At 46.5% G+C, this 18,421-nt stretch overlaps 12 protein-coding genes across 12 annotated transcripts; 6 read left to right on the top strand and 6 right to left on the bottom strand.

Annotated features, from left to right (window-relative positions):
• Positions 1–216: 216 nt before the first annotated feature.
• KUCA_T00002287001 (uncharacterized protein) lies at positions 217–1,734 on the bottom strand (the record flags this gene model as incomplete). Its single annotated transcript, XM_022602525.1, has 1 exon — positions 217–1,734. One exon carries the CDS (start codon positions 1,732–1,734, stop codon positions 217–219), a length of 1,518 nt encoding a protein of 505 aa, XP_022458322.1.
• A 184-nt stretch (positions 1,735–1,918) lies between these two features.
• Positions 1,919–3,406, bottom strand: KUCA_T00002286001 (uncharacterized protein; the record flags this gene model as incomplete). Its single annotated transcript, XM_022602524.1, has 1 exon — positions 1,919–3,406. One exon carries the CDS (start codon positions 3,404–3,406, stop codon positions 1,919–1,921), a length of 1,488 nt encoding a protein of 495 aa, XP_022458321.1.
• A 955-nt stretch (positions 3,407–4,361) lies between these two features.
• Positions 4,362–5,282, top strand: KUCA_T00002285001 (uncharacterized protein; the record flags this gene model as incomplete). The annotated part of the gene is made up of 1 exon (XM_022602523.1): positions 4,362–5,282. The coding sequence occupies one exon, from the start codon at positions 4,362–4,364 to the stop codon at positions 5,280–5,282; it is 921 nt and encodes a 306-aa protein (XP_022458320.1).
• A 249-nt stretch (positions 5,283–5,531) lies between these two features.
• KUCA_T00002284001 (uncharacterized protein) lies at positions 5,532–6,869 on the top strand (the record flags this gene model as incomplete). Its single annotated transcript, XM_022602522.1, has 1 exon — positions 5,532–6,869. One exon carries the CDS (start codon positions 5,532–5,534, stop codon positions 6,867–6,869), a length of 1,338 nt encoding a protein of 445 aa, XP_022458319.1.
• A 370-nt stretch (positions 6,870–7,239) lies between these two features.
• KUCA_T00002283001 (uncharacterized protein) lies at positions 7,240–8,412 on the bottom strand (the record flags this gene model as incomplete). The annotated part of the gene is made up of 1 exon (XM_022602521.1): positions 7,240–8,412. The coding sequence occupies one exon, from the start codon at positions 8,410–8,412 to the stop codon at positions 7,240–7,242; it is 1,173 nt and encodes a 390-aa protein (XP_022458318.1).
• Positions 8,413–9,547: 1,135 nt separating this feature from the next.
• KUCA_T00002282001 (uncharacterized protein) lies at positions 9,548–10,657 on the bottom strand (the record flags this gene model as incomplete). Its single annotated transcript, XM_022602520.1, has 1 exon — positions 9,548–10,657. One exon carries the CDS (start codon positions 10,655–10,657, stop codon positions 9,548–9,550), a length of 1,110 nt encoding a protein of 369 aa, XP_022458317.1.
• Positions 10,658–11,191: 534 nt separating this feature from the next.
• Positions 11,192–12,262, bottom strand: KUCA_T00002281001 (uncharacterized protein; the record flags this gene model as incomplete). Its single annotated transcript, XM_022602519.1, has 1 exon — positions 11,192–12,262. One exon carries the CDS (start codon positions 12,260–12,262, stop codon positions 11,192–11,194), a length of 1,071 nt encoding a protein of 356 aa, XP_022458316.1.
• Positions 12,263–12,555: 293 nt separating this feature from the next.
• KUCA_T00002280001 (uncharacterized protein) lies at positions 12,556–12,897 on the top strand (the record flags this gene model as incomplete). The annotated part of the gene is made up of 1 exon (XM_022602517.1): positions 12,556–12,897. The coding sequence occupies one exon, from the start codon at positions 12,556–12,558 to the stop codon at positions 12,895–12,897; it is 342 nt and encodes a 113-aa protein (XP_022458315.1).
• Positions 12,898–13,039: 142 nt separating this feature from the next.
• Positions 13,040–15,325, top strand: KUCA_T00002279001 (uncharacterized protein; the record flags this gene model as incomplete). Its single annotated transcript, XM_022602516.1, has 1 exon — positions 13,040–15,325. One exon carries the CDS (start codon positions 13,040–13,042, stop codon positions 15,323–15,325), a length of 2,286 nt encoding a protein of 761 aa, XP_022458314.1.
• A 765-nt stretch (positions 15,326–16,090) lies between these two features.
• On the top strand, positions 16,091–16,315 carry KUCA_T00002278001 (uncharacterized protein; the record flags this gene model as incomplete). The annotated part of the gene is made up of 1 exon (XM_022602515.1): positions 16,091–16,315. The coding sequence occupies one exon, from the start codon at positions 16,091–16,093 to the stop codon at positions 16,313–16,315; it is 225 nt and encodes a 74-aa protein (XP_022458313.1).
• A 219-nt stretch (positions 16,316–16,534) lies between these two features.
• Positions 16,535–17,587, top strand: KUCA_T00002277001 (uncharacterized protein; the record flags this gene model as incomplete). Its single annotated transcript, XM_022602514.1, has 1 exon — positions 16,535–17,587. The coding sequence occupies one exon, from the start codon at positions 16,535–16,537 to the stop codon at positions 17,585–17,587; it is 1,053 nt and encodes a 350-aa protein (XP_022458312.1).
• A 112-nt stretch (positions 17,588–17,699) lies between these two features.
• KUCA_T00002276001 (uncharacterized protein) lies at positions 17,700–18,356 on the bottom strand (the record flags this gene model as incomplete). The annotated part of the gene is made up of 3 exons (XM_022602513.1): positions 17,700–17,759; positions 17,817–18,046; positions 18,104–18,356. 3 exons carry the CDS (start codon positions 18,354–18,356, stop codon positions 17,700–17,702), a joined length of 543 nt encoding a protein of 180 aa, XP_022458311.1.
• Positions 18,357–18,421: the final 65 nt, after the last annotated feature.

The raw sequence follows: 18,421 nt of genomic DNA, 5'->3' as shown, positions 1-18,421 counted from the left end.
TTTACATGCTATTTATATTTGTTTTACTAATTTTGGCCGGTTTTCATCACATGTATTGTTTAGCTGTGATATAGCAAGTGATATTTAATGAAGAAACAGTATTACTGCAGGTGAGCTAAGTGTAGTTCCATGTAGAACCGGTGATATTTCATGCTAATTAAAAGCTGTAGACAATCTGCAATCCGGCTGATGATCAAACTATAGCATGGACGCTATTCAGCTTTCTTTTGACCGAACTCCTCCGTTCCAAACCTCATACTGACACTCTCGTTCCAAACCCGTCTCCACAAATGGGGAGAATACCATCCGCATTTTGCGCTGGACCTCCCAGTTGTAATTATTGAGATACTCGTGATTGGACAGAATTTCAGTAAGAGAGCGGTCTTGAGTCTGGGTCTGGGATTGGGACTGCGACTGGGGTTCATCTTGCGATCCGTTACTTGGAGGTTGTGGAGCGATTATTCCCAAATCTTCAGCATAGTCGTCAATCAAGTTGGACCCTATGATCGGTTTGTGCCGTTTTGAAAGAACAACTCTGACATCCAGTAGATTCGTCCACTGAATTCCCATTGTCGGAATTTTGTAGTCATAATGGTAAGAATTTTCTGCGAACATCTCGCTCCGCGACTCAAGTTTTAGCCGTTGAGTGAGCGTGAGTTGTGGAGGCAAAGAAGATGGAGCCATTTCATCCTCGGCAGTCACTTCTGCTGGCTCAGCGACATTCAGCTTTGGGTCCTGCGAATTTAAAGGCTCGCTGGTTTCGCCATCAACTTCAACCGTATCGCCTCGTTGGCGGTGCCAGATGGCCTTTGAGTCCCAGCCACTTAGCCAACCGAGCTGGTACTCGAATTGAAGCGGAAGGTGATCTTTTGAAGACGTCATTAGTGCTGAGTCAAACGGCTTGTCACTGACCTGGTTCGAAACAACACATGCAAAATTATATTTAAGGGCAAGTTCCCGCAGGTTCTTTGCCAGCTTCACTATTAGGAATTGTCGCTGCAAATAATCGGTATATGATTTGGACGTATCCATTTCCGCGCGGATATGATGGGCTATACTGTCCACTATCACCAATTTGATCTTTCCTTGTTTCTGTTCCAGCAGAACTGGCAATTGAACATTCAAAACATGTTGCTGTGATTCCAGATCACTGCACATCGTCTGCAACACATTATCTGTAGTAGGAAATGCCATAGGATCGTGGACACCATTCTCCTTTAGCACCTCAGTGAAGTGGGTACATACCTTATCCAGCCTTCTGGTCTCCAGAATTCCTTCTGTCGACACGTAAACCACCTGGGCATTGTTACGCGTACCCTCTGCCAGACTCGGCCCCAGGCCATTCATCTCTCTTGGAAGTTGAACTGATACCGCCAGTTGCATCAACACCTGCGACTTGCCCGTTGCACTCTCTCCAGAGACTTCTGTCAGATGGCCTAAGGATATGCCGTTGCCACCCAAAGCCAGATCCATACCGGAATCTCCAGTGGTGAAAAATTCATCATCCACAGATATTGATCGCACTTTCAGCTTCTGCGAGATATCCTGCCTCAATGACCTCTGCAATCTGGAAACTTCAGCAGCGCTTCTCCCAACCTTTTTAGCCAGGTCGGCCGCGGGACACGCCAGGATTTCCACAGTCGAGATGGCCTGTCGCTGGAAAGCACCGAGTATCTGCTCAAATTGCTTATCAAAAAGCACTTCCGAGTAGCTACACTGTTGGTAGAGGTCCATGATGGATGTGTTAGTGATTGTGATTGAGAGACGCGGCCGTTACTGCAGTCGAGTTATCATGTCGCGTCTGAAATTTTCATGCGGCGCCAAATTGTGTGGTACACTAAATACTTGCATGTGCGGCTTGAGAATAAATTTAGTTACCTACTCAGTCATTCACGAATCAATACAGATAATTCTCGGTTTATATACCCCCAATAACAATTGTCTTGATCACAATATAGTCCTCAACTCCATACTTGGAACCCTCTCTACCGAAACCTGAGTGACCCACACCTCCAAAAGGCATAGCGGCCTCAGAGATGGCACCTGTGTTAGCACCTGCCATACCAACGTGCAAAGCCTCACCAACACGGAACAAACGAGCATAGTCACGGGTATAGAAATAACCGGCTAGACCGAATTCAGTGGAGTTTGCAAGCGCAATGGCCTCGTCCTCAGTATCAAACTTGATCAAGGGCGCGAGAGGACCGAAGGTCTCTTCGCGTGAAACAAGCATATCATGAGTCACGTCACCAACAACGGTAATCTCGTGAAAGTTCTCACCCAAATGTGGGGCTGTTTTACCTCCATGGAGGATCTTGGCGCCCTTGGCGACAGCATCCTCAACGTGTTGTTGAACCTTAGCAACTGCGCGACCATGAATAAGTGGACCATGGGTGATTCCCTTGTGCAACCCATTACCCAGAGTCAGATTGTCACGAACCTTTGCCACAAGCTTGGTGGAAAACTCGTCGTACACCTTGGAGTGGACGTAGATACGGTTGGCACAGACACATGTCTGGCCCGATTGGCGCAATTTGCATGCAATGGCACCATCAACTGCAGCATCGATATCAGCATCGTCGAAGACAATGAAAGGAGCATTTCCTCCGAGCTCGAAAGAGAGTTTCTTGAGCGAAGAAGCACTCTGTTGCATCAACAGCTTACCAACACCGGTAGATCCAGTGAACGAAATTTTGCGGATACTAGGCGACTCACAGAAAAGTTTACCCACAACTTTAGTAGGCTCTTGTGACACTGGAACAAGATTCACAACACCAGCGGGAACACCGGCAAGTTCAGCAATGTAACCGAGAGCAAGAGCAGAGAGCGGAGTTTCGGCAGCAGGCTTGATAACAGCAGTACACCCAGCAGCGAGAGCAGCACCCAACTTGCGGGTAATCATAGCCGAGGGAAAGTTCCAAGGAGTCAAAATTCCCACAACTCCAATAGGTTGCTTGACGGTGATAATACGGTTGCTGCCGTTGGCAGAAGGAATGGTGTCACCATAGATACGGGGAGCTTCTTCAGCAAACCACTGGTAAAAGCTGGCAGCGTACTTGACTTCTCCGGCAGCATCAGCTAGAGACTTGCCGTTTTCGATCGTGATCAAAATGGCTAAATCGTCGAGATTTTCCATCATCAACTCGTACATTCTGGTCAACAGTCCAGACCGGTACCTACCGGTGGTCTTCTTGAATGAGTTGAACGCTGTCACCGCAGCAGGAATGGCTTCATTCTCGATCAGAGCCACTGGAGTATCGACCACCTCGGCGATCAGCTCAGAAGTGGCAGGATTGTCGACAGTGAACTTGGAATCGCCATTGATCCATTTGCCGTTGACAAATGCCTCAGTGCGGATGAGGTCGACATTTTTGATGCCGTACTTAGCGGCTAGTGCTGCGGACATTGTGGTGATATAAATCGACTAAAACTGAAGGCTTGAATGGAGTCAATTCAACAGGTTCAAGAGAAAAAAACTTCACAAGAGTACTAATAGCTCGAGAAGCTTTGAGCGTAATCGCGGGGAGTTACTCTGGCGCAATCTGCGCGCGCGGCTACCGCATTGGGACAGCAGAGGGTTTGGGCGGTTAGTTATCGAATTGGATGGGGAAAGCATCTACTTGAATATTTTTGCATATTTTTTGGCATCCAGTCCACGATTTAGCCCGTATTTGGGTTGAAAATTGTTTCTTGACTGTGAGGTTGGAATTAACTACCCGGTTGTGTGCATGCTGTCGGATTTATCTTGGATCTCCATGGGGTTACTCTAACCGCCGAGGGCCTTGTACCACTCTCTGTGCGGCTTAACCGATGAACAATAGCACTGTGTTATAGCATGGAGAGATGGTGTTAAGTCGGGTCAATGAGTAGGGTTTGAGTGGGAAACTAGCTAAAGCAACTGATACCGGTCTCTATATGCCGCTGCCGTGAATTCGTGATTCGCTTCTTTATTATATGCGCATCTCAAACAATAACAATGCAGCTGCTGGGGTCCTTAAGCATCTAAAACACACTCTCGTTTAATATATGTGATTTTAAGTCATGCTCAATAAAATCACATATTTTGGACTATGATAAATTATCAAGTATATCTTCCAGGTCCATATATGACCCGCATTCTGTTTACCTCATTAATTTCTTGCCCGGTGCCAAATGCCATACGCTATGTGAACAATCAGTCTCAAGAATAGTAGGAAGTCCACAAATATCTTCTCTACCAGTAAAACTCCTCAAAACTAAGCTTTTTTCGGCCTAATATCTCTCAACAAGGAAATAAGATCCCACGAAAGCGTAAGACCCCACAAAACGAGCAATTTCTTCGGTGGTGGTAAATTTGCTCGTTCTAACGCACTCGCGTACATATGGACAGTCTTCGACTGAAAAATTTGGTGAAAGCGTTAGAATCTTTTTTCGAAAAACTCCAATTAATATCCCTGTCGATGATTGCCTCTAAGTTTCTTCCACTTCTTTTTGCTGCTACGGCATATGCTCATTTCCGTATCCCATTTCCTGGTGAACGTAACTCCACCAACTTCCCCACGCAATCGGAGGGTCCATGCGGAGGGTCCAACTTCATCAGACAGCCCAGGTTTGAGTGGAACCCCAATGGGTCACCAATCCAGATTTATTCTCATCACAATTTTGTGATTGGAGGAATCTACTTTTGCGAGGGCAATGATTGTCTGACAACGGCAGATTTCGTTGATGCCAATGCTGTGTATGATCCTTTCCATCTTCACAAGCCGGGCAACTTCTGCATTCCCTCCCTTGACCTCGATGCCAAGACTGGCACAAATGGAACCATCCAGGTTGCTCTTGTTGGATCAGGTGATTCAGAAGACGAGTACAGCTGGACCTACAACTGTGTTGATGTGACCATCTCCAAGGAAGGTCCTGTCTTCAAGAATCAGTGTTCTAACAACACTGTTGAGATCGTTTATGTGGATGATTTTCCCAATGGGGATATCAAAAATGTGACCGACTTTACGCTTTTGGACGAGTATTACGAGGGCACTGTTTCTGCGACTGGAACTGCAGACCCTTACAGTACAATGGCTATGAGTGGCATGGACATGAGTGGAATGGACATGGGCTCCTCATCAACATCTGCTATGGATATGGACATGGGTTCAACGGCTTCTTCTGCCATGGACATGGCTACTTCCACCGGCTCTTCGACTTCTTCCTCCTCCTCGTCATCTTCATCGTCCGCACTCGCCCCAGCTCTGGATATCAGCTACTTCCCACTTGCCAGTCTGTTTGGCTTCCTGTTGTTTATCTAAATTATGCAGACGTCAAAAGTTCATAAATTATCGCTGTTCTTTTTTAATTCAGCCGCACTCTCGCCGTAAATGCTCTCGACTTTTCCATTTCGGCCCAAAAGGGCAGATATCCGCCCGTGATGGAGTTGCCCGATTGGGACAGCCGGATAGTTCGATAAGAAGGCTGAAATATCTCACGACTTGAAGTTAAGTTGCTCTTCTTGTTACTCCAAATTGAGAGATATCCTCGGGCCATTCTATTTTCTCACCATGAACCTAAAATCTACCCTTTTGTTTGCTCCCGTAGTGCTGGGCGGTTTTCTGGAAACTGCAGAGGCAGTTATTGCTGTCCAGGACCATGCCATGTTCGAGGGCTCGTTTATGGACGCCGTTTATGGCCCGTTAGTGAACACTCCAGAGGTTTTGGAGACAAAACGCGAGATGGTTCGTGAAGGCCAATTATCACTGCCTGTTGAGGAGGATGAAATTGAGCGTTGGGGAGCCCATCATTCCAGCTTCTACAAGGCATCATCCAAGGCCCTGACTGGACAGAGCGTGAAGTTTCCAGCAGACGATGATACCAGCGATTTGAACCACATGTCCCTGATTGGAGGACTGGTTACATACGGACATTTTCCCGCTGTGGACTGTTTTAATCCGGAAAACTACGAATCCTTGAAGTTTGACATTGCGTTTCTGGGGGCCCCATTTGACACTGGAACATCCTACAGACCAGGTGCAAGATTTGGACCTAACGGACTCCGTCAGGCTTCTAGAAGATCTGGTTCTGGTTTGACTCCAGTTAGAGGCTCCAGTAAGCGTTCCAAACTCCGCCGTACCGATCCATGGAGTTCTGGATTACAGATAGTTGATTGTGGAGACGTCCCTATGACCCCGTTCGACAACAGAGTCGCATTGAATCAGCTGTACCGTGGCCAAAGGGCTCTTCACTCACATTCTGCTTCCAATTCTACTCACCACACAAAGCCTAGAGTGGTATCGCTTGGTGGCGATCACACTATTACTCTGATGGCTTTGCGTTCAGCATACGAGACGTACGGTCCGCTGAGTGTCGTTCACTTTGACTCGCACATCGATACGTGGGATCCGAAAGTTTTAGGAGGGGCGGTATCTCATTATGCTGGTGTTAATCACGGAACATTCCTCCATTACGCTGCTGAGGCTGGTTACGTAAACAAATCCTCAAGCATGCACGCGGGAATTAGAGCGCCTTACATTGCAGAAACGGACCCTCAGCATGACGAGGATTGTGGTTTCACAATGATCACTGCTCGGGACATGGACTATCTTGGACCTCTTGGAATTGCTGCTCGCATTAAAGAACGTGTTGGAACCAACCCGGTCTATATAACGCTAGATATAGACGTGTTAGACCCGGCGTATGCTCCAGGAACTGGAACTGCCGAGGTTGGTGGATGGACTACTCGTGAATTGGTAACGGTCCTGGATGCTCTGGAGGGTATTCACCTGGTGGGTGCTGATGTGGTTGAGGTATCACCTCCATTCGATACCAACACAGAGTTGACATCGCTGGCTGCGGTTCAAATGATCGACTCATTTCTGTCATTGATGGTTGTTTCGGATTAAAGAAACAAGCCGACTACGACAAAATTTGTGAAACTAAATTTGAGGAGATGGAAGATGAAGAAGAATTGAATAGTTGAGCAGCTAGTGACGAGAACTAGCATCCCTAAATAAGTCTTGTCTGACGATTGTATCTTAAACTGATATGGGCCGCTTTTCAACAAGACATATGCAATAATTCGAAAGTTTTACGATTCTTACGATATTTTGTTTGTCCATAGGAATGTTATTGTAACCAAGATTTTTGCTGGACTCAGGGTCATGCAAGTAACATGCAAGTGGTGCGTGCGGCTCAAAAAGCTTCAAGCAGAGAATGCAGAATTTCGCTGACAGATAACATAACTCGGCTCCTATGCAATGACATAAGCCCCGTTCAAGTCGACATCTGCTCTAAGACATATTCGAGCATCTGAGGGTACCATCTTTGCGAGACGTCTCTGTGGGACTTAATCCTGTTCAGGAAATTCGTCCAGCCAATGGGTTTCTGGTTCTCCACCGCATCGTCAGCAGCAGTTAGGAACTGGAATCCAATGGACTCACCCCTGCGTGCTTTGTTGCGCTCGTCTCTCAAATCCAACAGCGAAGATGGTAGAGCCAACTGTGCCTTAATACTCTCGTTGTCGATGTTGTAGAAGAATGGAATCGAGAGCCTATCACCGAGACCAGGTTCTGGGGTCACCACGCGATGAATTGTTGCTGTACATACCTCCTTAGTGATATATTCGAGAGTCTGTCCAACCGCAACCACCAAAGTATCTGGGATGGGAGGGACGTCTATCCATTTACCAGAACTGAACTGATCCTGAATTTGAAGCGACACGTGTGGAGTTGCTTGGTAGATGTAAGTGATGAAACTCTGATCACGGTGGGGACCAACTCCCTGTTGTAGATCCACTGGAACAGCTTTTGCAGCCTCCGTAGGTAAACCAGGAATCTCAGCGGCCCGCTCCAACTCTGGGTATCTGATCAACTTCAGTTTGGCCTGGGCCTGACGCTTGAAAAAACGATCGAAAGTTCCCTTGGGAACATCTAATGCTTCTTCAATCAATTCGATGAACCATCTGGCGAAAAGACTCATCTTATCGATGTAGCCTTCTATCACTGGTCTGAACTTTGGAAGAACTCTCGAGTTAGGCCATTGATTGGGTCCCTCCATATTACGCCAAACTTCTTCAAAATCAGTCAAAGTTGATTTTGGAGGAGCTGGTAACTCAGTTGCCAGGTCAACTTGCTCACGCAAATCGACTTTATCGGAGGTAATCTCATTACCAAAGCTGTTATAACCGAGGAAGTGAGGCGAGTTGACCATCTCTATGGCGAGTTTATCCTCCATTGACAAATCGTCAAAGAAATGATGGGTCTCGGCCTTAACATCTTCCAGAATCTGAGAGTAGCCTTCGATTGGAACATTGGAAACGTAGAAGAACCCAACATTGAGGAGCGAATGTTTTAGGTCCTTGATAAGCTGGGGTCTGGTGGCCGGGTCAGCAGCTAGCGCGAGGTTCAGAATAGGGACGGCAGGTTGAACTGTGTCTTTGGATGGCATCGTTGAGAGTTTGTTTGAAGAAAGCGATCCAAGAAAGGGGGAAAAAAGCGAGGAGAAACTGAATGAAAGCGTTGGAGAAATAGTTACTAATGCGCTAATCGGAGAAAAATTTTATCTTTCTGTGCATTCCACCGATTCTCTCTTACCACCACGCCGTTTTTTCTTTGAGCTAAATAGAAAATACCGATTACAATAGAAAGATCACAATATGAAAATTCGTAAACCAAAATTTCCAGAGATATATATATATATAATTATGCAAGACTAGGGGGAATACTGGAATGTATCCCAAATTAGGCTCTTGATCACTCCAATCGATGGGCATCGGCCACAAAACGCCACAGTGTGGAGAGGTTGAAAAATTGGGTGCATATAGCGACTGAAGTTAGCTTAGAGGGACCCTTGAGTTGAGTGTATTTTCTGTTATGCATATATATGTGAATAAAGATGTCTCTGTCATATGATTATCGTTGCTAACCCACGAGCAAACGTCTATAATGGCTATTGTTCTCCTAACGGCTACACCCCAGCTTTTGGGCGTGAGCGTGGCTTCTAACCGCCACACTTTGACTTGGTGGTCTGATATTGTTGCAGTTGTAAATTATTTTATTAAACTATGTGGTGTAGCTCAGTTGAGGTCGTGGATATCGTAGTATGGTTTGAACTGTCTATTTCAGGGTCCTTTGCTTGAAGAGCACTGAGTGACCAGAACGAAAAATTCCTTCCAGCATACATCTAAACCTCAATATACTGCTTTGAAGATTTACCTTAAAGTTGATTCTTGGTGACTGATAATAATGACAGCATTAGTTTTTTTTGGCTTTTGAAAGCAAGATCGATTGAAAAAACACATATTCATGGTCAGGTGCAACAACAATGTACTTGTTGTGATACGTTCAGGTTTTGTCAAAAAAGAGAACTGGCACTCACCCGATGATACCCACAAAATTTCTAAATAATTATAATCAACTACATTATGGCTAAATTTTGATTCAGGTCTCTATGAGATGGTGCTTACGATAACAGTCATCGTGCATCAATCTGAGCAAATGGCTATTTTAATTTGTTTAGCTGGTTTCATTAAAGCTCTATAAATCTGTTCACGGGGTCATATCTCACATTTCTCAGCATATATTCAAGTCAACTTATCATATGGCAAGACACCTGCAAGCCTAAGAAGCTTATCCGTGAGTTCTGGTTTGTTCTTTGGCTCAGTACGACTTCTTGGGTCTTTCGACCCATCTGGAAGTAGCGGAATCTCTAGTCTTGGCCTCAGGTTATCGTGGGCCCAATGAGTAGATCCACACCACCTTCTAAACAATTCGGCCTTCATTTGGATGGTATCTTCTGTAGCAAAACGGCTAGGAGTGTATGATGCATAAATCACAGTACGAATCACGTTCGATTTGGGACTAGGTTCTTGGCCCCAATGAATGGTGCGCGAATCCCACAATATCAAATCACCAGGCGCAACATCCAACTTTATCACCTCACAGCCCTTGGCCAGAAAATCTTTGTATTGTTCTTCCGAGAACGAATAGAAGTCTCTCTGTTCCCAGGATTCCCTGTCAAGATTCTCAAAAAATTCTGGAACCAATTTGTGCGATCCCTTGACAACAGTCAAACTACCGTCTTCAGGCCCGTCAGCATTACTCAGGTTGACAATTCCCTGAGCACAATGAAGTCCCTTCTTGAAAGGTGATTGGTCCACATGAGGCCATCCTGGAGCTGGGTCACGGTCTGGGCGTCCTGGAAACGAAACATTGAAACCATCGAAAGAAACCAACAGTTCGTCCGTGCCCCACAGCGTGCTGAAAGCAGCGATAACACCCGGTTCTAGTCGCACATCCCACATGAAATCTTCGTGAGCACAACAATAGCTGAAGTAGATGTTGTTTTTATTGTGAGCTGGGAGATTTTTGGCGACCCAGGTAGATCTGTCGTTTAGATCTAACTCTGGATTGTCAAAAGACTGGATGTAGTCAAGCATGCGCTTGCGGTAACCAAGAGCACGATCCAGAGGAATTGCACCACGCACAATAGCATAACCATCCCGTACAAAGTCGTCTCTCCAGTCACCGTGTGTTATCCCGTAAACCTTTTTCTGGGCTTCCAAGAAGACTTCAGGGTCCACCTTAGAGGTCTTGATTTGGCCCACACTGCTGACTTCCAAACCCTCCGCCACGTCATTGACAAATTTGAAATCCTCTGCCTTGTGAGGCGTAGAAACAGCAACTGATGTCATTGTTGTGAGTATTCAAATATAAAAAAAAGAGCCTCGAAAGGTGCTCTACAAATTTTCAGTGATATGGACCGAGGGAAATAGGTTTGAATTTATAGTGAGGCTTTAAAAAACGAGCTATCACGTGACTATGCAAGAACCAGACGATCGGACGATGGTTCTGGCCGGTTTTGAATATCTGAAAACGTACGAGAACTTGGAAGAGAGGATATGTTCGATTTCATGTACTTATTCTCATGTTTTTTGTCATGGTGTTGTAGATCGCCTGTTCTTCCACCATTCTGGTTCAGCAGGCAATCGTCAGAGCCACCATCAAAAAAGCCCAAAATAGCCTAAAACATGACCACTTCAAGTTTTAAATTTTGTTATAGCGCCATCCTTCTGTATATTAAGGTTGATCTTACCTCATATCCAATCACGGAAGCCCCCCGTTATGAAGTCAGTCCATAAATGTGCTATTCCGCCGTTCCCCACAATCTTCGGCCAAGTTGCCTCTTTGGGAAAAGCCGCATCATGCCAATATCCGTAATCGTATTTTCAAACCTGTGCTAAAACATATGCCAGTAATTCCGGATACCAGCGCTGGGCCACATCACGGTGCGATTTGATCCTGTTCAGTAGCACTGTCCATCCGACAGGTTTCGAACCGTCGGCCGCAAATTGAAACCCGATCTTTTCTCCACGCTCAGTCCGAGCATCACGTAGTCGCAACAGTTCTTCGGGTATTTCGAGGCTAGAAGCTACGCATGCCGCATCAATTGTCTGGAAAAATGGAACAGAGAGCCTGTCGCCAATTCCCGGTTCTGGAGCCAAAACCCTGTGGACCGTGGCCGTACACACACCCTTGGTGATATACTCCAACGTTTGACCAACTGCAACGACCAGCGTGTCTGGAATAGGCGGAACATCCACCCAGGCACCCGAGTTGAGTCGATCTTGGATTTGAAGCGATACATGAGGAGTTGCCTGGTACAAATATGTCAAGAAATTCGAGTCGCGGTGAGCCCCACAGCCGTGGACTCCATCGGGATGAGCCCCGGACTCTGGATACTTGACGAGTTTCATTTTGCACTGCTGATTGGGCTTGAAAAATGCATCAAAAGCGCTAGGATCAAGCGAAAGAGCCTCTGCAACAAGACTAATAAACCACCGTGCAAATTTCGAGGTTTCTGAGATATAGCGTTCTACCACAGGTCTAAACTGAGGTATCTGCTCAGGCTCAGGCCACTGGTTAGGACCTTCCAAATTACGCCAAACTTCGTCTTCTTTGGTCAAAGTCGACTTCGGTGGTGCAGGGAGCTCCGTTGCAAGTTCGATATGTTCACGGAGATCTCTGGCATTGGCAGTTATCTCACTGGCAAAACCAGAATACCCCAGAAAGTGGGGTGAATTGGCCATGGAAAGCCGCGACTTGGATTCCGATGGCAGCGCAAAAAACTCAGTGGCTTGCGAAGTCAGACTCTGTAGCAGCCCTGGATGGTCATCAATGGGAACATTTGTCACGTAGAAAAAACCAACGGAGAGTAGGGCATCCCGGAGCTGCAGAATCAACTCTGATCGAGCCTCTTTGTCGAAAGCCTGCGAAAGGTCTAATATTGGAACAATCATTAAAACCCGATAACCTTTTAGGAACTTGATCCACCAAACAAAAAGATTCAGAAAGATAAAACAACGAAAAGCGGGCAACTTTTCAGGTTTATTTGTCGCTTATCTTCTGGCCCCTCCACGCATATGCGCCACACTTGCGTGATAGCTGCGGCGGGGCTCACTGTGAACGTTGAAGTTGATTTTGATTATTGAAAGGGAGATGGGAAAGAGAATTTAATTGAGTTTGAATGAATTCAGGGTTTTGGAACCTCTATTTGTCTAATATCATTCCAAAAAAAATTTAATTTGTATTAATGTCTTGTGTGATTGGCATGCGTATTCAAATTCGCCTAGACAATTATCTATTTTTTCAAAAATTTTGGGAGTTTTGTGAAAGTTATGAATCTCGTGCACAAACCAACCTCGACTTTTCTACTGTTACAGCCGCATCAAAATGCTGTTGGTGGTCGTTTTTTTCGGTGTATGAATATAAAATACCTGCTTTGGTACGCAAACTTGGATGTTTTATGAGTCTTGAGCCACTCTTCTATCCACGGAAGCATGCCACCAAGAACTTTTCAATCTGGATGTGCCCACTATTCCGACAGGAGACAGCCCTTCAAGACACTAAGAGACCAAGGGTCGTGCGGCTTTGAGTTTATTTATTTTGGCGGGTAACTGGATTCCGGCGTGCACTGGCGAAGCTTTGCGAATGCCGACAACGGCGTCACAGCCAGACAGGCTGATCACAGGAGGAGGAAATGGTCTAGTCACTTGTGAAAAGTCACTTTTCCGCTAATGAACTGCATCCTCCGATATTGGCAAGTAAATTCATATTTATCCATTTTACATATTTTGCTATATTCTCCCGCCGCACACCCCTCTAAATTCCAGCTTCTCGACAAATGTCACAATGACCTGGAGTCGTGCCTTGACCAAATTGAAATTTTCCAGTGCATTCGACGTTTTCCCTCGTTTTTCTTGCTCTTTTGGCCAGAAGGCAACTCTATTACTCTTTTTCTTTTAGCTCACAACAAAATCCCAACAATGCTTTCTGCAGTAGCAAGAAACTTGAGAACAGTAAGTTGCATATCTCGAGTGGGAGGCCCGGCTTCAGCCGCTGAAGCTAGAACTCTCTTGTCCGTCCGTTCCGCCACTAACCATCTCTTCCAGTCCGCCCGCCGTTCGGCCCATGTGCGTTTCAACTCTTCGAAGGTGACCGGCCAAGTCATCGGTATCGATCTTGGTACCACTAACTCGGCTGTTGCCATCATGGAGGGTAAGACGCCCAAGATCATCGAGAACGCCGAAGGTTCCAGAACCACACCTTCCGTCGTCGCTTTCACCAAGGATGGTGAGAGACTCGTTGGTATTCCAGCCAAGCGTCAGGCCGTTGTCAACCCCGAAAACACCCTGTTCGCCACTAAGAGATTGATCGGTAGACGTTTTGAGGATGCCGAGGTCCAGCGTGACATCAAGCAGGTGCCTTACAAGATTGTCAAGCACACCAACGGAGATGCCTGGCTCGAGGCCCGTGGCGAGAGATACTCGCCCTCGCAAATCGGAGGTTTCGTTTTGAACAAGATGAAGGAGACTGCCGAGGCCTACACCGGTAAGCCAATCAAGAACGCCGTGGTGACTGTGCCCGCTTACTTCAACGACTCGCAACGTCAGGCCACCAAGGATGCCGGTGCTATTGTCGGTATGAACGTTGCACGTGTTGTCAACGAGCCAACCGCCGCCGCTCTTGCCTACGGTCTTGAGAAGGCTGACGCCAGTGTTGTGGCCGTTTTTGACCTCGGTGGAGGTACCTTCGATATCTCCATCCTCGACATTGACGGAGGAGTCTTCGAGGTCAAGTCCACTAACGGTGACACCCACCTTGGTGGTGAGGACTTCGACATCACCTTGGTGAGACACATTACCGAGGCTTTCCACAAGGAGTCTGGAATCAACCTGGATGGTGACAGGATGGCCATCCAGAGAATCAGAGAGGCTTCTGAGAAGGCCAAGATCGAGCTTTCGTCTACTCTGGCCACTGAGATTAACCTTCCTTTCATTACTGCCGATGCCTCTGGTCCAAAGCACATCAACATGAAGTTCACCAGAGCTCAGTTCGAGTCTCTTGTTGAGCCACTCATCAAGAAGACCGTTGAGCCAGTCAAGAAGGCTCTTAAGGACGCCAGTCTGTCCACCTCTGACATCTCTGAGGTTATCCTCGTTGGTGGTATGACCAGAATGCCAAAGGTTGTCGAGACCGTCAAGGCCCTTTTCGGAAAGGAGCCATCCAAGGCCGTTAACCCAGATGAGGCTGTTGCCATTGGTGCTGCCATCCAAGGTGCCGTTCTTTCCGGTGAGGTCAAGGACGTTTTGTTGCTTGACGTGACTCCATTGTCTCTCGGTATCGAGACTCTTGGTGGAGTTTTCACCAGATTGATCCCAAGAAACACCACCATTCCAACCAAGAAATCGCAGGTGTTCTCCACTGCTGCCTCTGGCCAGACCTCGGTCGAGATCAGAGTCTTCCAGGGTGAGAGAGAACTTGTCCGTGACAACAAGTTGATCGGAAACTTTACTCTGGCTGGTATCCCACCTGCTCCAAAGGGTGTTCCTCAAATCGAGGTCACTTTCGACATTGACGCTGACGGAATCATCAACGTTTCTGCCAAGGACAAGGCTTCTGGAAAGGATAACTCTATCACCGTTGCCGGTTCATCTGGTCTTTCCGAGACTGAGATCGAGAAGATGATCAGCGATGCTGAGAAATTTGCTGAGGAGGACAAGGTTAGAAAGGAGGCCATTGAGAGCTCCAACAGAGCCGACCAGCTTTGTAACGACACCGAGAAGTCTCTTGAGGACTTCAAGGACAAGATCAATGCTGCCGACTCCGAGCCAGTCCTTAAGTTGATTACCGAGGTTAGAGAGATCATTGTCAAGGTGAACGCCGGCGACGCTGTCGACGCTGCTCTGATCAAGGAGAAGACCGAGGAGTTGCAGAAGGCCTCTTTGTCCCTGTTCGAGAAGTTCTACAAGGACCAGGCTGCCCAGGACAACTCTTCATCTTCCGAGGAGCCAAAGAATTAGAGCTGTTAGGTTTTTGCCATTCATCAACCTCCAGAGAGGGTAATCGTCTTTTTGTCTGCTGTACATATTGAGCCTTTGTCTTTTGTGTTATTGTGTACATAAAAATATACAACATCGGATCTGAACGAGCAAGTAGCGTGTAGGTATTGATGGTGGAGAGGGTGTGGTGAAAAATTGAGGGGAACATTCCGAATAACTTCCAGCGTTTAAGATGCACGGTTTTGGGGTCTAAGATTGACTATTATCCTCCCTAATAGAGTAGCTGAATTCACTGAAATCAAAAATGTAATACCAGTAATCGGGCCGTTGTAGAGATCCCCTTTTGTGGGCTATTGAGGGTAGCTCAAAGCGTAGCCAGGCACAAAAATGTGTGCGGCAAATAATTGATAAGTACACAAATATATACACCACGTATCTGATCTTCTGCCGTCTCAGTGTTTGAAACTGGACTTCAATTCCACAACCAATTTGCATTCGCGATGAAAGCCAATCCTCTCACAAAGATTATATCTTTGTCGATCTTGTTGGCCACTGGATTTCTTTTCACGGTACTTTCATGCGCCCTGTTTGACAACTGGCTGCCACTATTCGACAGTATGTGTTTTCACTTTGAATGCTGTTCTGCAGAGATTAAATTATAGCCAGGTCTTCATTATGATATATTGATTTGGATACTAATGCAGCCATACAGTTCTGATATTTCTGATTGCTCCAATACCGAATGCGCTCGCATCGTCCTTCAAGTCGCAATATGAGGCAGACTTCATGTCGGATTCGCCGCAAACAAACTCGGTCGCCGAGTTTGCGCAATACACAACTGGCTTTATGGTACTGAGTGGACTTGCTCTGCCGCTTGTGTTCTACCACGTGGCACTGATCCCATTGTGGAGTTTCTTCCTGTGCGAGGTGGGAGGACTCATCATTTACACCAGCATTGTGTTATTTGGGTGGTTCTTCCGCGAGGATGCAAGTGACGACTACGACTTTTAGGGTGAATCTACATAGTGCTTAGAATATTTGTTTTTTTTTGACGAGAATACCACAATTTTGGAGTAGAATTGATATACCATGTAAGTAGGCTTTGCCTAGAATAATCCAAATCACGTGACTAGAGTGGCGTCTTTAATGCCAAACCTGGAGAGGCAAATCATCCTTTAACTTTCTTCTTTTCCCAGCTGTTTTTCAAACAAGCTTCTTTTATCAATTGAGATGGTTTTTGGATCGGGAAACAACAAACCGGCGAAAGACTCTGAAATCGACGAGAATCAGCAGGAATTTGAGAAGACGCTGAAGAAGGCGGAAGACTCCTTCAAGGAACTGGTGAGTTCGACCAACACTTTGGCGTCTGATCTCGCTTACCGGTCAATGGAGCTCTGGGACAAGGCTAGAAATCAGGCTAACGACGTGGGCAGTCTGTGGGAAAAACCGAGCTCCAATGCGGGTTCCCTAGAGCAAAACACCACTGCTAGTGTCACTACTGATCTCGATAAGTTTATATCTTCTCACTTAGGTGCGTTTGAAAGGCTTTTCGACGACTCAGAGCCAATTATAGACAAGTCGCCTTTCTTCTGGGGCCGTCGTCGTCGCGGAGGATTCCAGAAGTCGAACGAATACGGCATGTGGGCTTATCCAACCCCCTCGCCAGAGTTGTATCGCAGTTGCCTTGAAAAGCAAGGACTGTCCGGGTGGGACGAGAGAGGATACTGGAGATGTTTGTTTCCACGTGGAATAATTCCTGCAGACGCCAAAGGCATTTTAACCAAAGAAGATGTTGAGCAAGGCTTGAAGGAGGGAAAGTTCTTCCCACAGGTGACCGATTATCTCGACTGGAAAGGCGCCATGAAGGAGAACATGAAGGAGCAAAGACGGGAGCGTTGGAATCGCAAGAAGCGCGAATGGGCCCAATATCAAGAGCAGGAGAAGAAGAAGTGGGACGGAGTTTTGGCCAGCGACAACTCCAAGAGTAGCGGACTGTGGGCCAAAGACCCAGAGGCCAATTCTCCACGCGGTGACGTGACTGGATCATCATCTTCGTATTCGTTTCGCTCACTTCCTGATGGGTCCACTGAAAAAGTTTCCACAACACAGCAATGGTTCGCAGACGGAACCTCGAAGGTTTCGGAAAAGAAGACGGTTGTTGATGCTGCAGGCAAGGAGAACATCTCCGAGTTTACTAAGTCACTAGGCCCTTCCAAAGCAGCTGATTCTGCTGCAATAGCGGATACCCCTTCCAAGGGCTGGTTCTGGGATTCCAAGGAATGATATCATGAGGTATGCCATCAGGCACCACGGTGTTCTTTTTTTTTTTATATTTCTCAACGGACCGAGACAGTGGTTGCCGTATTTTATTTCTGAAACATATATCTCTTCAGTATTAGCCAAAAGCCACCGTATTGCAGTAAGACACCATGAGTTCGTTGTTGACATTGAAGTTCTGTGGGGTTAGTTAACTGAAAGCTAAACGAAAAGCTCTGATTTTAACTCAACTCACCGTGAATAAATTGCCTATCATTTCATCCGGGGAAGGCGCTATCGAATTGTGGATATAGCAGAACAGCGTTCCTCCAGTAAGGGCATTGACTTTGGCATCTTCTGTTTGCCTTTGCCGTATCCGCTTCTCTAGGAAGCGAATAAGAGTTGAGAACGGTTGCGATGATGAGATTTTGAATACTTTTGGCGATATATGGGGAACCGAGCCAATTGGCTGAAATCGTATTGTAACTGATAGTTTAGTATGGGCTTGGGCTTGGGCTTAGACAGTGCATATCAGTAACTTACCTTTATCTTTCTTTGGTTTTGACAAATTTGCCACCAAATCGTTTGTTTTGGAGGGTAGTTTCGAAAGAACCATTGACGCAGCCATGGTCACCTTAGTCTTGACCTCCTGCTCTTTGATGCTATCTTCATAATCTCTCTCAGACCCAAGATCTTGGTCTGGCATTGGCTCTTCCAGTCGCAGATCCTGTAGCTTCCCAGTGGACTCAGAAGACGACGATGACTCATCGTCATAGTCTGAAACCGGCAAGTCCATTGTTTCAAAATATCAAGTCAAAAGATGTGATTCTCTTCCTCAGAAGCTCAGCTTGTTTCTTCCCC

The sequence above is a fragment of the Kuraishia capsulata genome, genomic scaffold (assembly GCF_000576695.1).
Source record: "Kuraishia capsulata CBS 1993 genomic scaffold, Kuraishia_capsulata_scaffold_3, whole genome shotgun sequence".
Classification (NCBI taxonomy): domain Eukaryota; kingdom Fungi; phylum Ascomycota; class Pichiomycetes; order Pichiales; family Pichiaceae; genus Kuraishia; species Kuraishia capsulata.
The sequence above is the reverse complement of the archived record's forward strand: the minus strand, read 5'-3'. Positions and strand labels throughout refer to the sequence as shown.